The 19,196-nt window shown below is 42.6% G+C and overlaps 1 protein-coding gene across 1 annotated transcript; it reads left to right on the top strand.

The window, feature by feature from the left end:
- Nucleotides 1-13,461: 13,461 nt before the first annotated feature.
- LOC4326649 (ABC transporter G family member 10) lies at nucleotides 13,462-16,308 on the top strand. Its single transcript, XM_015778764.3, has one exon. It carries the CDS (start codon nucleotides 13,671-13,673, stop codon nucleotides 15,510-15,512), a length of 1,842 nt encoding a protein of 613 aa, XP_015634250.1. The 5' UTR covers nucleotides 13,462-13,670; the 3' UTR covers nucleotides 15,513-16,308.
- Nucleotides 16,309-19,196: the final 2,888 nt, after the last annotated feature.

The raw sequence follows: 19,196 nt of genomic DNA, 5'->3' as shown, positions 1-19,196 counted from the left end.
CCAGGCTCCTGTTCAACCAGAGAGCAACCTCAATGTTGTCCCAGAAGATGTCGCTCCACTCTCTGCGATGGACGATATGTTCATCGAATACTGCTCAACGGACCCACTTGGAGATTTGCAATGATCTCGGTGCGTCCCACTTGGAGATGAAGCTGCTCTTATCTCAATGTGCTTGAAATAGTATATTGATATCCTATAAGTTTGCCAAACAATATTGGTTGTAATAAGTAGATAAGTATGAACTCCCTTATATTGTAAGGTTGTATGGCTTGCTAGTCATTAGAGTATGTACTATTAACATATGTAAACATCATACTATGTATCTGATGTTTTAATTATTGTATGTATGTATATATATTGGATAAAGAATTCTTAATCAAGTAATTCTTCTTTCATTATAGATGTCTAAGGATATCGCTCCGATTGGAGAGGAATTATGTCTTTTGGACAGTGATACCACAAACTCTATACTTAGGGAGATCAAATACTTTCAAACTCTCAAAAAGAGAGAAGGCAACGTTTTGACTATCGCTGGGCGCGATACTGTGATAGTTGGCTCAGGACGAGCAATTATTACACTTCCAATGGGTACACAAATTACAATCGAGGATGCTTTATTGTATCCCGATTCAACTCGTACCCTACTAAGTTATAGATATATCCGTCAAAATGGGTTTCACATTGAAACCCATATGGATAATCGAGAAGAATTTCTTCTCTTAACCAAACAACACGGATATGGCAAACGCATTTGCGAGAAAATTCCATCTCTCACATCGGGATTGTACTATACATACATTAAGCCCATTGCACATGTTGCGTATAAAGTAATTTTTCAAAATGTTGATGCATTCCACACTTGGCATGATCGACTTGGGCATCCTCGGTATCGGGATGATGAGAAAAATTATTGGCAACTCTGTTGGTCATCATTTGATCACTGACAAATTTCCCAAATCCTCTGATTTCGTATGCACTGCATGTGCTACTGGGAAACTAATTTTGAGACCATCTTATCTCAAAATTAGAGCCGAACCACTTAAATTCCTTGAACGCATTCAAGGAGATATCTGTGGCCCTATTGTGCCAAGATCTGGACCGTTCAGGTACTTTATGGTTTTGATTGACGCATCTACAAGATGGTCTCATGTGTGTCTTCTATCGACACGATACCATGCCTTTGCCAAATTAATGTCTCAAATTATAAGGCTGAAGGCAAATTACCCTGAACATAGGATTCAATCAATCCGTATGAACAATGCTGCCGAATTTACATCCCATGCTTTCGATGATTATTGTATGGCATTGGGAATTCAGGTTCAGCACTCTGTTCCATATGTCCACACACAAAATGGTTTGGCTGAATCATTGATCAAAAGAATTAAGCTTATTGCTCAACCATTATTGATGAATTGCAAATTACCTTCGTCGTGTTGGGGTCATGCAGTTCTGCACGCTGCTGACCTTGTCCAACTACGACCAACTGCATATCATGAAACTTTCCCAATGCAGTTAGTACGTGAAAATCCTCCAAGTATTTCCCATTTGCGTAAGTTCGGTTGTGCTGTATACATACCGATCTCACCACCACAGCGTACCGCTATGGGCCCACACAGGAAAGTAGGGATCTATGTGGGATTCAAATCTCTGTCGATCATAAAGTATTTAGAACCCTTAACAGGTGATCTATTTACTGCCCGGTTCGCTGACTCTATCATTGATGAGGAACATTTCCCGGCATTAGGGGGAGACTTCAAGTACCAGAAAGAATGCCAGGAAATTGATTGGGATGCCCAGGGTGTTCCAGCCTCAGACCCACGTACTACTGAAATTGAACTTCAAGTTCAGAAAATTATACATTTGCAAAGACTTGCAAATAACCTGCCAGATGCATTTACCAATTATAAATGTGTGACTAAATCTTTCATTCCTGCTCAGAATGCACCAGAAAGAGTAGAGGTACCAAATAAAACCACTCAACTTCCACTCACTAAAAAGAGAGGAAGAAGTATGGCCACCCAGCGAGAAACAATTGCTAATAAGCAAAGAAAGACGGTAAATGCAAACCAACCTTTAGTTGTTACACACCAAATTGATACTATATATCAAGCAGATCGTGATAGTCTGCAACCTAGCTTGGTGGTGCACAATGCTGAGACTAGGAATTTGGAAGACCATATACACATTGTTTCGGGAGATCACGATGAGTCTATAAGGGTTGATGAAATTGCCATCAACTACTCTGAAACTGGAGAATCTTTTGATAGAAGAGCTACAATTGTCGACATTAATTTTTCTGAACAAATTGCTGATTGTCTCCAAGTTGATCCAGAACCTAGGTCTATAAAAGAGTGCCAAAAGCGCTCTGACTGGAACAAATGGAAGGACGCAATTGACGCAGAATTAGCCTCGCTTTACAAAAGAGATGTATTCTCGGCTGTAATGCCTACTCCTCGTGGTATCTTTCCTGTGGGATACAAATGGGTTTTCGTCCGGAAACGGAATGAAAACAACGAGGTGGTGAGATATAAAGCAAGGCTTGTAGCACAAGGTTTTACGCAAAAACCTGGCGTTGATTTCAACGAAAGTTACTCTCCAGTTATGAGTGGTATAACTTTCCGATATTTAATATCATTGGCAGTACAAAATCGTCTATTTATGCAGTTGATGGACGTAGTGACAGCATATCTTTATGGGTCACTTGATTATGATATTTACATGAAGGTTCCTAATGGAATCGACATCCCGAATCAGAAGGTAAATCATAACATGTATTGTGTTAAGTTGCAGAATTCACTTTATGGCTTAAAACAATCAAGCAGGATGTGGTACAACTGATTAAGTGAATTCCTTTCGCTAAAGGGATACACTAAAAATGATGATTGCCCGTGCGTCTTTATCAAAAAGTCCCCCACAGGATTTTGTATTATCTCGGTATATGTCGATGATCTCAACATCATAGGCAATACACAAGATATTAATGAAGCACGTCATCATTTAAAGACGGAATTTGAGATGAAGGATTTAGGTCAAACCAAATTTTGCTTAGGTCTACAACTTGAGCATTTACCTTCTGGAATCCTTATGCACCAAAGTGCATATACCCAGAAAATTTTGGAGAAATTTAATATGGACAAGTCATATCCTTCTAAAACCCCTATGGTGGTTCGATCTCTAGACGTGGAGAAAGATCCATTTAGACCAAAGGAAGATGGAGAGGATGTACTTGGTCCTGATTTTCCATATCTTAGTGCTATTGGCGCACTGATGTACCTTGCAAATAGTACGAGGCCAGATATTGCTTTCCAGGTAAATCTATTAGCAAGATACAGCGCTGCTCATACCAAACGCCATTGGACTGGAGTTAAGAATGTCTTTCGATATCTTAATGGCATAAGAGATCTTGGACTTTTCTTTAAAAAGAACCAGGATTCAACTTTAATTGGGTATACTAATGCTGGCTATCTATCTGATCCCCACAATGCTGGATCACAAACATAATTCGTATTTTTACAAGGTGGAACTGCTATTTCATGGAAGTCTTCTAAACAGACTCTGGTAGCCACTTCCACAAATCATTCTGAAATAATTGCATTATATGAGGCATCACGTGAATGTATATAGCTTCGCAGAATGGTTAACCACATATTAACATCTTGTGGTATTGGTTCATTGGAATCACCTACCATTATCTATGAAGATAATGCCGCTTGTGTTGTTCAGATGGAAACTAGTTATATTAAGAGCAACATCACTAAGCATATTGCTCCTAAATTATTTTATCCTCATGAGCTTCAGCAACATGGAGAGATAAACATCTTGCAAACTAAGTCATGTGATAATCTTGTTGATTTATTCACAAAATCTCTACCATACTCCACATTCTTTAAATGTGTCGAAGGAATTGGTATGATACGACATAAAAATTTGCAGGATTCAGGGGGAGTATCTTCCTCTGGAAAATAACCTATTTTCGTTATATTATACTCTTTTTCCTTTGTATGAGTTTTACCCTTTAGGTTTTCTCATCCAAAGTTTTTAACGAGGTAATATCAACATAAGTTATATTTCTTATCATTTGGCTTTTCCCCACTAGGGTTTTTACTAAATGATAACCGTAGACATTATACTATTTTGGATCATACTATGAGCTTTACTCATAGATCTAAAATAGTCAATAATATATATCACGGTTCTCTCCTTATTTTTCCCACTGGGTTTTCGATGAGTTTTACGTGATGTATTTAACTATAATTATTTCTAAGATTATCTTTACAGATATCTGGAACAGTGAAAGAGCAATGATTAAAGCTGGATTCGATCAAGGGGGAGTGTTATGAAACAACAGGTGATCTCATCCATATAAAAGGATGGATCGCAACCGAAGGCAACCGCGCCTTCCCTAGGCGCTCCTTGGGAACGGACGTGATGGTTCCCAACCATCGTGTCTCCGGTTGCCACCCCTTCCCCATCTATATATTGTACCGCATTGATCAATAAAGAATTCCGTTCATTCATTCTCTACATTCTTGTGTGCAATTCTCTCTCGCTCAATCCCTCCCGCTCAATCAATCTTATTCACCATTTTTTACAGGATCCATGCCATTATAATTTGTGTAGTATACGTTTTTTTTCACTACCTATCCCTTCAACCATTTTCTAAAATTTTAGGATAAAATTGCCCACGTCTTCTTCCTGGTCTTCTCCCCATCTCACATATTCATCTTCCCTCTCCTTCTTCGAAGCAGTAGGTGGAAGTTGGAACTGACGGCGATGGGCTCCCAGGGGAGGAGCGGCGGTGGCGGGGCAGGGGCCGCCAAATCCGCGAGAACGTGGCGAGCCCAAGACCCACCACCACCGTCACCGTAGCTGCACTGTGCGCGCTGCTGCACTCCAGCATCTAGCTTGGCCTCGGTGGGGGGATGGCATCAATGGGAGTAATGCCGACGAGTCTGGGTTGGGATAAATCCTTGGGTCGCCGGCGGGGGATGGATTGATGATACATCCTGACAAGCTTGTTCTTCTTGTAGTCGAGCAGAATAATGGCAGCAAGTTGATAGAGCATCGAAAGGATTGGCCTTTGGGTAGAACACGTGTATCTAATGTTAGCTGGTATGAACGTGGTTGCCGTCTGTATGAATGAGGAAGGGGGGAGGAGAGAAAGAGCCCGCGCCTCCCCAACTACGGATCTGGAAGCGCCGCCGCGCTGGAGCTGCACCATTGTCCACCTGTCGCACTCGAGCTCCATCATCTTGATCTGCTCGAGAGAGCTTCGCCGCCGGTCCACCTGTCCCGCTCGACCACCAGAGGGTGAGGACATTTTTATCAAATACAGGTAAAATACATATCTTAATGGTACAACTGAAATTATAAACAAGTGATCGTGGCATTGTTACAAATACGTAAATTATAATGGTATATTTTAAAACCTCAATATTTACAGTGGCATAAATCTAATTAATCATTTTCATTTTGGAGTTGATACGTCTGCTGTAGTTACACGCCATGACTTATGTTGTTATGTTAGTCAAATCTCTTAATTGTACTGTGACTAGGGATGTAAGCGGGCCAACCCGAGAACCCGTTTATAGACAAAATTAGTGAGTGACCCGCGGGTTAACTCGTGGATTACCTACTAATTTGACTTATAAATGGGTTTATATATTAACCCACTTGCTTTTCTATAAACGCAGCAAGCTGAGCCATGACGTGAAAACCCGCGGATTACCCTTTATTTAACATATAAATAGGTTCATAGGTCGTCCCGCTTACATCCCTAGGCATGTCCATTCCTCAGAAAAACTAGTTTTTGCTGAGGTGATGAGTAAGAGATCTGCTTCCATTGCGTGTTTCCAAAATCACTTTATTTAAAATTTCCATTTCCCAGCTTATATCACCCACTCCTGGTTATTTTTTGATTGAGACACTGTGGAGCTTTCATTTTCTTTTCTGTAGATCTAAAATATGACTGCATGGTTATATGTTTACGTATTTGAAAAAGAACCGAGTAACTTGAGAGTACTTTTTTGGCGCATGACGGCATGTCGGCATGCACCATCTCAAAAGCATGGTAAAAATAATACAGTAATGAAAACATGAAATATATAGTTTGGCTAGATGGATATGTATGTGTTTGGTCAATAGAGTTAAGTATTTGAAAAGGAACCGGGTAACTTGAGAGTATATTATTTTTGGCGCATGACGGCATGCACCATCTCAAAAGCATGATTCAGATAGTAATGAAAACATGAGATGATTTGAAAACCATTGACACGACACGGATGTACATGTCCAAATACTATCAACTTTACATCCGTTTCGCACGCGGATAAACAAAGGAAAATTAAGCTGCTAGTGTCATTGTCCCTTTTCCAAAATTCTTTCCATTATAATTTGTTCTTCTGTAAAGGCGATATGTTTTTCTAATAATGGATTCTAAATTCATTAATCCGGCATCTATAAACACGAGGGATATACACAGTCAAAATGATAGAAGAGCACTTAGACTCACACCTCATTAAAAAGGAGAACACACAACAAAAAGGAAAAACCTACGATCTCGCCACATCCTTGCTTCTTGACATCCTCTACTTAAACGGCCAAAATTGACGAGTGGAGGACGTCTAGTCGCCACCGTCCCTAGTGCGTTGTCGCTGCAAATCTCAGTTCATATCATCTTCATCCGATTCAAGTGAGTTGATGCCACGCTCCGCCGATAAGGCCACAGCCGACCAAACGCGAGCTGAAAGGATCCGCTTCCGCTTCGCCGAATTCCTAGGCCTCCGCCACTATCGTCGGAATCCTCCTCTGCCTCTCAGACTCCCAGGCCTCCACTGCCGATGAGATCTTCCTCCGCTTGATCCGCCTCCTCCTTGCCGAGATCCTTGCACTGGCAATTAGGCCGCTGCCGCCACAGCCGAGGAGGTATTCTGCTTGGACTCGCAGGCCACCGCCATTCCTAGGGTCGTTGCTACCTACGGAACCACCTCCGTCGGATCTGCCTTCTCCCTGCCGAGGGTTGGCCGTTGACGCTTAGGTCGCCGCCGTCCTCCGCCGCATCCGCCGCCACCATCCTCCGTCGCACCTGCCGCCAACGTCCTCCGCAGCGCCCACCGCCTCCCAAAGAAACACCGCCATGGCGTCGTCGACAGCTCGCTGCTACCTGCCGCGGCGCTGTTCTCCTGACCACCTCTGCTACCATGCGCAACCAGGTATTGGCCTGCCACCGCCGCCCATGGCCCTGCCGTCTCTCGCACTAGCGCGCCGCCAGATCTGGGGGCAAACCCCAGACCCAATCCCACTGTCCGTCGCAGGTCCCGCCGAAGCCCTGCCGCCGCCTTCCTCGCAGCCGCACGGCACTCCGGCGGCCTGCTAGGGTGGCGGCATGGCAGCAGCGAGGAGACAAGAGGTCGAGGCGATGAGACGAAGAGACGAGGAGTCCTGTGAAGGAGATATATAAGGCTTTGAAAGAAGTCCAGTCTAGAGCATCTCCATCAATATTTCATATTTTAAAGTTGTTAAAATGTATATATGGGTTACCCCATTTGTGAGAACCCTAAGATCACCTTTTAAGTCCGGTAACAGCTCTCATTTCTCAGTCTTCATTTTATTTTTTCTTCTATTTCGACATATGCCGGTTTACTCAAAACAAGAAAGTATACATCGATGAATATTTCAGAGCAGACTGATCTCATAGCAAACCTAGCTATCTGATTCTGCATCTCCTGTCCCTCTAAACCCTGACGATGCGCTGATCGTTGTGCCGGAGTTCGTGATGATGCCAGTGCTAGCTACAGAAATTGCAAAGACTAGGTTGATTTGAGCTCCTTGATCAAGTACATGGTTGATTGTGTGTGTTCGTCACACCTATACTTGCAATTTCACTTGAGAAAATACATGACCTGACAAAAATGAAAACCAAAAGAAGATAGAGTCCATATAGAGAACGCCTATGCTTCATCGATGATCAGGCCAATGCTCCAAGCACGATGCTGATCGACTAGGGATCAGGCTTCTCTACCTTCAGAGCTAGGTGCCTTTGTCACTAACATGTGAGTTCAATGAATCATGGATACACCTGTCCTGTCAGTGACAAAGGAATGGTGTCTTTGAAGGTAGAGGATCTCAATCCATCAACTAGGCTCCATCCTCGCTGGAGCAGGTCGGAGAGGCGCGGCGGCTAGAGTGGGGCAAAGGATCCGGAGTTGCGCAAGATCCATCCACAGTCGCCAGCCCCTTAAGACTGAGGGGCTTGGCATGAAATAATTTCGAGATGATTTAGGGGCTTCAGTAGGGATGGATCTAGTTTTTAAACCTTAACCCTCAATTTTTGTTTTGTTTGAGACCTGTGTTTAGGGGTCCTGCTAAAGACGCTCAATGAGAGCGTATTTGTAACTGAAATTCAGAATAGGAAAAAAATAGAATCGAGACTATAATCAATATTTTGCGGTTAGGTATGTGAACGTTCTCTCCAAAAAGACATCCTACAACTGATTATAAGACACTTAACGTTTATTGGAGGAAAAATAATAATTATAGATAAAAATTTTATATGTGTCGTTATGGACTTAAAAGTCAATGCTAGAATAAATTATAACAAATAACATCAAAATTAAGTATGAAATTAAGCTTGAAAAAAATTAAATTTAGTTTTTTAACACTTATATAACTAACATACTCCCTCCGTCCCAAAATAAGTGTAGTTTTGCACTATTCATGTCCAACGTTTGACCGTTCGTCTTATTTGAAAATTTTTTGTGATTAATATTTTTATTGTTATTAGATGATAAAACATGAATAATACTTTATGGGTGACTATTTATTTTTAGTTTTTTTCATAAGTTTTTCAAATAAGACAAACGGTCAAACGTTAGACACGGATCTCCACGACTGCACTTATTTTGGGACGGAGGTAGTAAATAATAGTAGATGCATAAGTCCAAAATTAAGCTTGTGTGAATGATAAGCTGAAATGCAAACGATAACCAATTAAACCATACATTTGCCACCTGTCCTAAACTTTGACACGGATAATTGTATTTACAGCTAACTAATTATTCTTTCAGTGATAGGTGATATACACGTCAAAGCGAGCGCTTGTGTTTGTACCGTGCACCATATATTCTTCCATGCATGGTTTCAAAACATTTTCCGAACAAATACGACAGATAGGTGAGAATCGATCCGTGCCTTTTCACCAATAGCAATCACAGAGTCCTCTGGTCATTTCGAGTTCTTAGACCATCTACACGCAACAAAACCTGCTCAAGTCTTTAAATAGTTCTATACTTCCTATGTAAAAAAAAAAAACCTTATACAGATGAATCTAAATGAATATATTTCAGATACACTCTTAGAAATTGTTTTTTTTAACGGAGAGTACTTAATTTCGGGCTGCATGCCTGCATCCACCGTGCATGCCCATATGGCATTACGGCAAAATCCTCCAATTTTTTTAAGGCAAGGGCGACCTCATCTCTCCCAATCACTCCACGCCAAGTCCACCCACAAATCCAGACATGTAACCGCAGGCAATAAACACACAGAGCAGTACAGGTACTGGAGTGAGAGTGAGAGCATGCCCGGCCTGCACTGCACGTCGCCCCTCAATTTCCTCGGACTGTTTGTTTGGGTGCACGCCAATCACTCATCACCAGCAAGGATTATACCCCCCCCCCCCCCTGCACGCTGATCGGATCTGCAGCTTCATGAATGCAAAGCGCCTACCCCAGCGTCCCAGCCAGCTGCGCATGTCGTTGCCTGCAAGTTTGAGCATGCATATGCTTTGCAATTTTATTGTGTTCTCGGGTGACTGCGTGCAGTGCATCCATGGCTAACCTGCAACAGCAAGACTAGGCTAATGGTGATCCCCAAACAGCGAGCCGACGCGTACCTGACCTGCAATTTTTTTTAAAAAAAAAAGCATGTCTGAATTTGAGAGGATTGGGAACTTGTAACAGCAGTTTGTTGCTTGCAGCTACCGTGGACGAAACGATGAACCCTTGGTGAAAATCAGGTTTGATCAGACGACAACTCCGATCTACCTGGCTCAGGATTTTATTTTATTAGTCTTTGACGGGGACCTGACCTGAGACATATGGCAATCTCTGGGTCTCACATTAATCTCTGGGTACTTTCCTATGGCAATGCAATGCGTTTATACTGTGAGCTGTGGCTGTGCGACTGCTAGTGCTAAGCTATAGTGGTATACCCTGTGGAGTACTCCTCTGTATGGAGAAATTCTTCATGCTGCACTGTACAGACATGTCACATTGGTGATTGGCCGGCCCGTCAGTATCTCGCAGGACAGATGCAACCAAAGGATGACCGCACGTAGCTCTGTGTTGACTATTTTTTTTTTTTTGGCAAAAGGAAGGCCACGCCATGGCCTTATCGGCTTGCTCCATTGCGTTATTGCGTACCAATGTACTATACCTCCGTTTCTTGGATTTAAATTCTCCCCATCATGACCATTGACAAAGTACTAAGTACATGTCTACATGAGCATACGATCGTGATCGAGCCTGCCGCTGCCCACTGAATTCGAATTCTCGGTTTTCCCTTCGAAGTCTAGTGCTATTTGTTTCTTCTCTCGCATTTTGTAACTGCTACTGATCCTTGTCCTTTTGCACATCGTCACTCGAGCAGAGCAGATGCTCGATCTCCGAAAATCTCAATAAGGGAAAAAAAAGTACTCAATCCGTCTAAAATATAAGCATTTTTAGCATAGTGATAAGTCAAATATTTTTAACTTTGATCATTAATAAAAAAATAAAAAAGATCAATCATATAAAATTGATGTTATTAGATTTATCATTAAACAAACTATCATAATATACCACTCTTTTAATTTAAAACATCTTACTTTTATATATATTGTTAGTGAAAATAGCATCTCAGAAACTATATCAGAGTTAAAAAATACTTATATTTTAGGACAGAGGGAGTAGCCATCCGCCATGTACTCTGCTTAGCTCTAAACCTGTACGGCCGGCTGCATCATCATCATCATCACCATCTCATCATCAGAGGAAGGCAAGCTGCCATGCTGCCGCGCGCCATTGGTGGTGAAGCCACCTCCAACCAACTGGCTGATCTGCCGCCCAGTCAATGGTGCAGCTCATCAGAAAAAAAAAACAAGAAAAAGAAATTGGCCAAACATTTTCTTGCCTCGCGCAGCTGCGCCGTTGCCCCGCGCGCGCGTCGCACAAGCAAGTAAGCAACAGCCACAGGGCGCCGCACCAACCCGGAGCAGTCACCGGTGATCGATCCGACCCTGCAGAGTCCGGGCTCCAGTGCTCTCTCCACGGTACTCCCTCCGTAAAAAAAAAAAAAAATGGCTACGTGATTTTACCTACGATAAAAAATCTAGACATAGTTATCCAGATTAGCCTTTTTAAGAAAAAAAAAGTATACGTGGAACACAGTCTAGACATAGTTATCCAGATTAGTCTTTTTAAGACAAAGAAAGTATACGTGAAAAAAATGTTTTTTAAATACTTTTTATATTGAACTTTTTTAAAAAAATAAATAGATCCTGTTTTTCTATAAGATATAACAATTAATATTCAAATAATTATATGTTAATTAATGATTTGTCTCATTTTAGATGCAAGTGAGAAAGGTAATAACTACCCCACTGAAACTGTGGTCAGATCATGGGTTGGTTTTCAGAATATGGGTAGTAAACTACTCCTGGAGTAGTGATTGGCTGCAGGTTGACGATGACATGATCAAAACGAAAGGGCCAATTTTCCTGGAGATGACTACAGTACAAATACGGACGACAATAAGAAAGGGAAATCTCCCCAGGAAATTTTAAAAAAGGAACATGGAGGAGGAGAAAGTAGAAACCTGAGTAATGCCTTGTTTATGTAATATAATGTATGGGGATGAGTAACAGGTACAACTAATAAATTCATGGTCCACACAAGCTTAATTTTGGACTTATGCATCTACTATTATTTATGTTAGTTATATAAGTGTTAAAAAACAGTCCACATAATAATATCTACGAGTTGCTCTGTTGACTTTTAGAGGACGTTTTTTTTTTTTGAAATTGTTCTTCAAGAATGAAGTTTGATAATTAATTTCCCATAAAATGTATTTTTAATGGATATAGACTACATTGTGCGAAAGCACTTTGAAGTATAAATCTATCGGTGCAGGTCTATGCACTAAACACATTTGTAATTGAGCTATTTGTCGATCAAAATCCACAGAGTTTGACTTTTCAAAATTAAAATGTCTTAACAAAATTCAATACAGGGAGAATATATATTAGAAAAATATTGAGAGCATTATATATCGTATTGAAGCACAGTGGCAGTCGTTTTACTTTTATAGAGAAAAACCGACACATGGATATATACCACGGCCATTGGTAAGTGTAGGCTAATCTCACACGTTATTTTTGTTCTATGATAGTGTATATCCATTCCCGGGTACTTGTCACCACATACTATTTATACTCAAATTTTGACCACAACTATTCTAGCAGCTAAATTGTAAATATTTGAAATTATACCATAGTATTGAAGCATGTTGCATGCTAAATATATAATCATCTAACTTCCACGCATAAAATTTGACATTTGAGAAATATTTGAGAACGAAGCGAACATTAGAGTGCGGTGAAAACGACTTGTAAGAAAAAGTATGGTAAAAAGACCTGGTTCAATCCTATGTCCTAAGTACCATGTTAATGAGAGAAGAATATACGGTTTGACACATGTGGAAATTTTAAAAGTATGGCGGGGGATTAAATTATAATGGTGTAAATTAAAACAAAAGACACATGTGGAAATACAATTTAGAAAAAAAAGGTGATACTGTTTAAAAAATAATCTTGACTATACACCTAGACAATATAATTAATAAATATACCATAGAGGAGTTCATGTCAAAACAACGCATCAACAATGGAATTTTTGTTTGGATTATTGGAAGATAAAGATAGAACTAGTAGTTTGCTCACTGGATAAATTCCAAAGTAAATAAAATACTTTTGATTCTTGAAATACAAATATACTTTAAATCAAAACCAGCTGCCCAAAAGTTGGCCACTAAAAGCTGAAGCAAATAGCATACCCTTCCATTTGGCAAACGTCCAGATCATGATCTGATTATTAGCCTATAGGCAACCAATTGAACCAAAGATGCCCCGTAATATCACCCCCTAATTCTCAGATCGAGCACCGGGACGACACTTAACTGACGTAATCGGTAGAAAAATAAACTATTACAACTATAGCAACCCAACTAACTACAAACACAGGTGAGGTGATCACCGGCATGAGAAATTTGAAATGGAAAATAAAAATAGTGCCATGCGTTGATCCGTCCCAGTACACCAATTTCAGAAGCTTGGGTGTTATGCCCCCAAATCGTCACTTCCCCCTGATTCACAAGCAAGCCCCAAATCATCAGTGTGTGACAGAAAAACCCCCCTTAAAAACGTCCGTGCGGTGGGCGTAGGTTAAGAGAGACCGTGCGCGCGCGAAATCTCTCACACGCCCACAGCTCAAACGCGCGCGCGAGAGGAGGGGAGGGGTTTGGTTTGCTTGGACACTTTGGTTTGGTCGGGTAGCTCACCTCACTCTCATCCGACCAGCGACTCTCTCCCTCCTCCTCGCTTGCACACTTCGTACTCTCTCTAGTCCCCCGCATACATGTCGTCCGCGGCCGTGGCGTCTCCGAGGGAGACGGTGTCGCCGCCCATGTCGCTGGGGAAGGTTGGTGTCGCCGTCGTCGGCGGCGGGAGGAGGAGGTCGAGGTACCGCCTCGAGACGAGGGGGTTGTCGTACGTGCTCCCGGCGAGGGGGGCGGCGGCGAGGTTGTTTCTTGGAGGCGGTGGGGAGGAGAGGTTGCTCCTGAGGGGCGTGACGTGCGAGGCGCCGCCCGGGGAGGTGGTGGCGATCGTCGGGCCGAGCGGGGCCGGGAAGACGACGCTGCTGTCCGTGCTGGCCGGGTCGGCCGACCCGGCGAGGGTGGTCGCCGGCGAGGTGCTGGTGAACGGGCGCGCCATGGACGCTGCGAGGTTCCGGCGGGTGTCCGGGCACGTCCCGCAGGACGACGCGCTGTTCCCGATGCTCACCGTGGAGGAGTCGCTGGTGTACAGCGCGCGGCTGAGGCTGCGCGGGGCGGGCGGCGGGAATGGCGGGGCGGCGGTGGCGAGGGCGAGGGAGCTGATGGCGGAGCTCGGGCTGCGGCACGTGGCCGGGTCGAGGGTGGGGAGGGTGTCCGGCGGCGAGCGGCGGCGGGTGTCGATCGGCGTCGACCTCGTGCACGACCCGGCCGTGCTGCTGCTCGACGAGCCCACCTCGGGCCTCGACTCCGGCTCCGCGCTCCACATTGTCAAGATGCTCAGGGACATGGCCGCCGCGCACGGCAAGACCGTCGTGCTCACCATCCACCAGCCCGGGTTCCGCATCCTCGAGCTGCTCGACCGCGTCGTCCTCCTCGCCGACGGCGCCGTCCGCCACCACGGCTCCCTCGGCTTCCTCGAGGCTCGCCTCGCCGCCTCCGGCCACGGCATCCCTCCCCACGTCAACGTCCTCGAGTACGCCATGGAGTGCATCGACTCCCTCAAGCCCGAGGTCACCACGGCGGACGCGAGCCACGCGGACGCCGCGTCGGGGTCGTCACGGCGGCGCGCGAGCTCCGCGCCGTACGCGAACTCGGCGGCGGCGGAGGTGTGCATCCTGTCGGCGCGGTTCGCGAAGACGGTGCTGCGGACGCCGCAGCTGTTCGCGGCGCGGATGGCGCAGTCGCTCCTCGCCGGCGCGTTCCTCGGCACCGTCTTCCTGGGCGCCGGCGACCTCCAGTCGAGGCTGGGCTTCTTCGCCTTCACCCTCACCTACGTCCTCTCCTCCACCACCGAGGGCCTCCCGGTGTTCCTCCAGGAGCGGCGCATCCTGGAGCGCGAGACGTCCCGCGGCGCGCACCGCGTCGCCTCCTACGTCGCCTCCAACGCCGCCGTGTTCCTCCCGCTCCTCCTCGCGTCGGCGCTGCTGTACGCCGCGCCGGTGTACTGGCTCGCCGGCCTCGCCAGGGAGCCCGGCCGGTTCGCCTACTTCTCCCTCGTCGTCTGGCTCGTCATGCTCACCGCCAACTCGTTCGTCGCGTGCTTCAGCGCGCTGGCGCCCAGCTACATCGTCGCCAACTCCCTCATCGCGGGCCTCATCGGCTGCTTCTTCCTCTTCTCCGGCTACTTCGTGGCGAGCAAGAACATCCCCAGGTACTGGGTGTTCATGCACTACGCCAGCCTGTTCAAGTACCCGTTCGAGGCGTTCCTCGTCAACGAGTACGGCGGCGCGCGCGGCGGCGCCGAGTGCCTCGCCGAGGTCGGCGGGGGGCTCTGCGTGCTCGACGGCGCCACGCTGCTGCGGCAGCAGGGGATGCGGGCGAGCATGCGGTGGAGCAACGTCGCCGTCATGCTCGGCTTCGTCGTCGGCTACAGGCTGCTCTGCTTCGTCTTCCTCTGGTTCAGATGCCACCGCATGAGGAGGTGAAGCGCGCCAAAAAAAATGCAAATAGTAATTGCTCAATCTGAATTCGACATTTTTTTTCTTCTCTTTTTTTGCTGTGCTTTTTTTTCTCTGAGACATTTTCATCTTGGGTTCGAGTAGGATAATACGAATATATATATATATATATATATATATATATATATATATATATATATATATATATATATATATATATATATATATATATATATATATATATATATATATATATATATATATATATATATATATATATATATATGTAATTAAATTGTATGTATGGGAGATATTGATCAAATTCTGGTGGAATTGGATGTTCTTATGTATGAAAAATTGGGAGAAATAATTTGATGGTCAGGTGGTTTTTTGTTTGCTTGTTACTTTGTGATTGTGTTTTTCAAGTATTATTAATTTATTTATCATTGCCCTTTTTGTTTGTGTCCTTTTCCAAGTATAGGGAAGAAACTGTCGCATTCGTGTTAGATTTGCCATTTTGATGGTCTCTTCTAGAGGTAGATGGGAAAAGCAAGATTAAGATGCTAATCATATGAGGTGAGACAGTGATGACAAAGGTCAAAGTACATGCAGCAGGTTGGAGGCATGCCTAATTTGCACCTGTTTTATTGAAACAAAAAGGGTAGCTCTGCTAGAAAATCAAGTGCTAATCAATTGTCAGGACGCAGCCATTTTCCTGTTTCTTACCCAAAAATCTTCCATTTCTGCATTCAAAACAAAATAAGCTAATCATATTGTATTCGTTAAGTGGAGGAAATGAATAATGTACTCCTATCAAGGTTTGAGATTCTTGATGTCTTGAGATGTTCTTTTTTTTTTCAGCTGACGAATTCTTTTCAACTGGGTTTAGTTTTGTGAAGTTGAATTTTGCTCGGTACAATGAAGAACAAGGTGGTGGAAGCTAAAAGCGATGTATGCATAATACGCAACTCCACATTTTATGATAGAGCAACCTTTTAACATAGTACAGCTTTACAAGTTTTACCAAACCTTTGTTAACTTGCACACTCGAATTTAATTACCTTTTGTCCCTACCGTTCCACCAACTACTTTTCTCCCCCACAATCTAAAACCTCATAGCTGGCAATCTAGCATTTTTTTTAACATTATGGATGTAAGCCAACAATTTGACTTAAATTAGATCCATCTACTCCTCCCGATCATGGTAATATGTCATTTAAATATGAAACATTGGTACAATCTTCGAAATTAATTGTAACCATCAATTTCCTATAAAATGTATTTCAAAAATCCATAAAATTACAATATTGTAAGAGTGTATATTTTGAGAAATATATGACCGTATGAGCTTCATGTATCAAATCAAAATATTTTAAGAGAAATATAAGAAATGTCATTGATAAACGTCCAATTCTAAAAAATGCTATCCATAAGTACGAGTTTCATGAAATGCCATCATTCAAGCAACTATGATATAGAAATATCATCGTTAAGTGCTATAGAATGAACAGTGTATTTAACAATGTGGAATAGATGGAACTCTAACGATGATGATATCTTCGGGACAAAATCGATTGTACTATAACATTTTATGAAACTCACACTCGTTGATACAACTCTTGGATTTGGGTGTTTGTCAATGGCAATTTTTAGATTTTTCTCATGTTTTAAACGATAATTGCTGTCAAATTTTAAAGTTTAACTAAAAACATACAAACGACACGTTCTCAAGGCTAGTGAAAGTAGCTCTTGTGAATCTCAAAGAATTTTCATTCCGAGATACATACGAGGGCCAACAGCCCAATATTAACCAAATAAAAAGGAGGTGTCACTGACGTGGTGATAAAGTTGTATGTAGGTGATTATAGCTTCGCTTATTATTGTTTAAATCTGGATGCTCATAAATATTACGCACATACCGGTGAAGTTTTATTAGAATTTTAGTAATACTAGGTAGTTGCCATAGGTCTCCATCTCTATAAGCGTGTATTACTATATTATGAATGTATTCGTGGGTGCATGAGTATGGTGTTACGTCTAGTGGCGTGTACGTGCATATGTTTCTTTTGCGCGATCTATGTATTCTATATCGTTGAAATAAAAAACTAAATATGCATTAAGCCACACCACCTAAAAAAATCTTGACCTTTGGATCATCAATTAGAGAGCTAGGAGGAATAAGATGATGTGAAACTAAAGAGTTATAAAGACATTTAGTTCTCTTCGGTTAACATTCATTTTATTGTTGTAATTACGGTACGTTCGTGTAGCTTCAACTTTCAATTGAAAAACTATTGGGCATATAAGTGAAGAGCTTTAAGCCATTTATGGTGCTATTCATTGGTAGTAGAAAGAAATATTAACTATTGATCTTATTTGATCGAAGAGTTTAGATCTATATATATCACCTTAGTTAGAAGTAATAGAAACATAAAGAAACATCATTGTTAAAAAAAGTGTGGAGAGGCATAATCATCATTTAGCAGTGACTAAACATTTTTCCACATTTTTTTGGGCTTTTTCGATGGAATATGAGCGATGCTAGGGTAATGGATTACCACATATCGATCTAGCTGAAAAAATAAACATAAATAACAAACTTATCCTTAATCATTGAACTAATAAATTACTGATTTATAAAGTATATTACCAGTAGAGAGCACCGTAGCATCGCTCATATTTCTGTTCTTTTGTATATTTTCTATGGCTCGTGTATCTTCAAAAATCATTTATCTTTACATAGTAGCAAAGCACAACATACCATCTATCGAAAAGGAAAAAATAAAACATCAACCAGCTGGGAGGCTTTTGATTGACGCTGGCCAAAAGCACAATCTTTTTTTTTCCTCTCTGAAGCAGCAGAAAGTGAAAGGATTCAGAAAACACACCTTATTGTGTCGTGGGCATGGTGGGGTGTACCGCACATGTCACACCGTCACCGCAAATGGCATGACCATGTTGAGCTTAAAATTTTGCTACACCAAACATGTCTGCATATAGCTTTCCAAAACAAATTTTATTCCAAACAGTAATTCATGGAGCTAAATTCATACATTTTGACTTTTGAGTATCCCGTTCCAGTATTTACAAACTATACTGCATGGGTGGCATGCACTGACATCGATCTCACTCTCGTATTCCCATCCATCCCGAGAAAATGGAAGCATAAACTTCACGTGTAACGTAAAACTAGAAACTACTGTTGAATAAAGAGTACTACCTCCGCCCCAAAATAAGTGCAGCCGTGGATATCCGTGCCCAACGTTTGACCGAACGTGAATAGTATAAAACTGTATTTATTTTGGGACGAAGGGAATAGATGTTTAAGATTTATCTACATCATGTTATATCACGAGTAAAAATTTTATTTATTATGATGTGGATAATTTTTAGATGTCTTTTTTTTAATTCAATGGTCCTTTACATGTTTGCGCTAGCTACTTAAGCTATACATATTTCTCCATGCATCTCGACCATCCGGTGCACCGTGCACAGCGTACGTCCCAAACATAAGCAGCAGCATCTCTTTTTTTTTTTTTTGAAGCAGATCAAATTTTCAAGCAGCATCTCATCAGTGCGCGGCAGCAGAGAGAACGCGGGGTGCTGCTAACTCGCCGGCTAAAATGTGACCCCGGGTCTCCTAATATACTTTATTTGTTTTAAAATGGTTGACGCCGTTAATTTTTTAAGTACGTGTTTGATCATTCGTCT

The sequence above is a fragment of the Oryza sativa genome, chromosome 1, assembly GCF_034140825.1.
Source record: "Oryza sativa Japonica Group chromosome 1, ASM3414082v1".
NCBI lineage: Eukaryota > Viridiplantae > Streptophyta > Magnoliopsida > Poales > Poaceae > Oryza > Oryza sativa.
The sequence above is the reverse complement of the archived record's forward strand: the minus strand, read 5'-3'. Positions and strand labels throughout refer to the sequence as shown.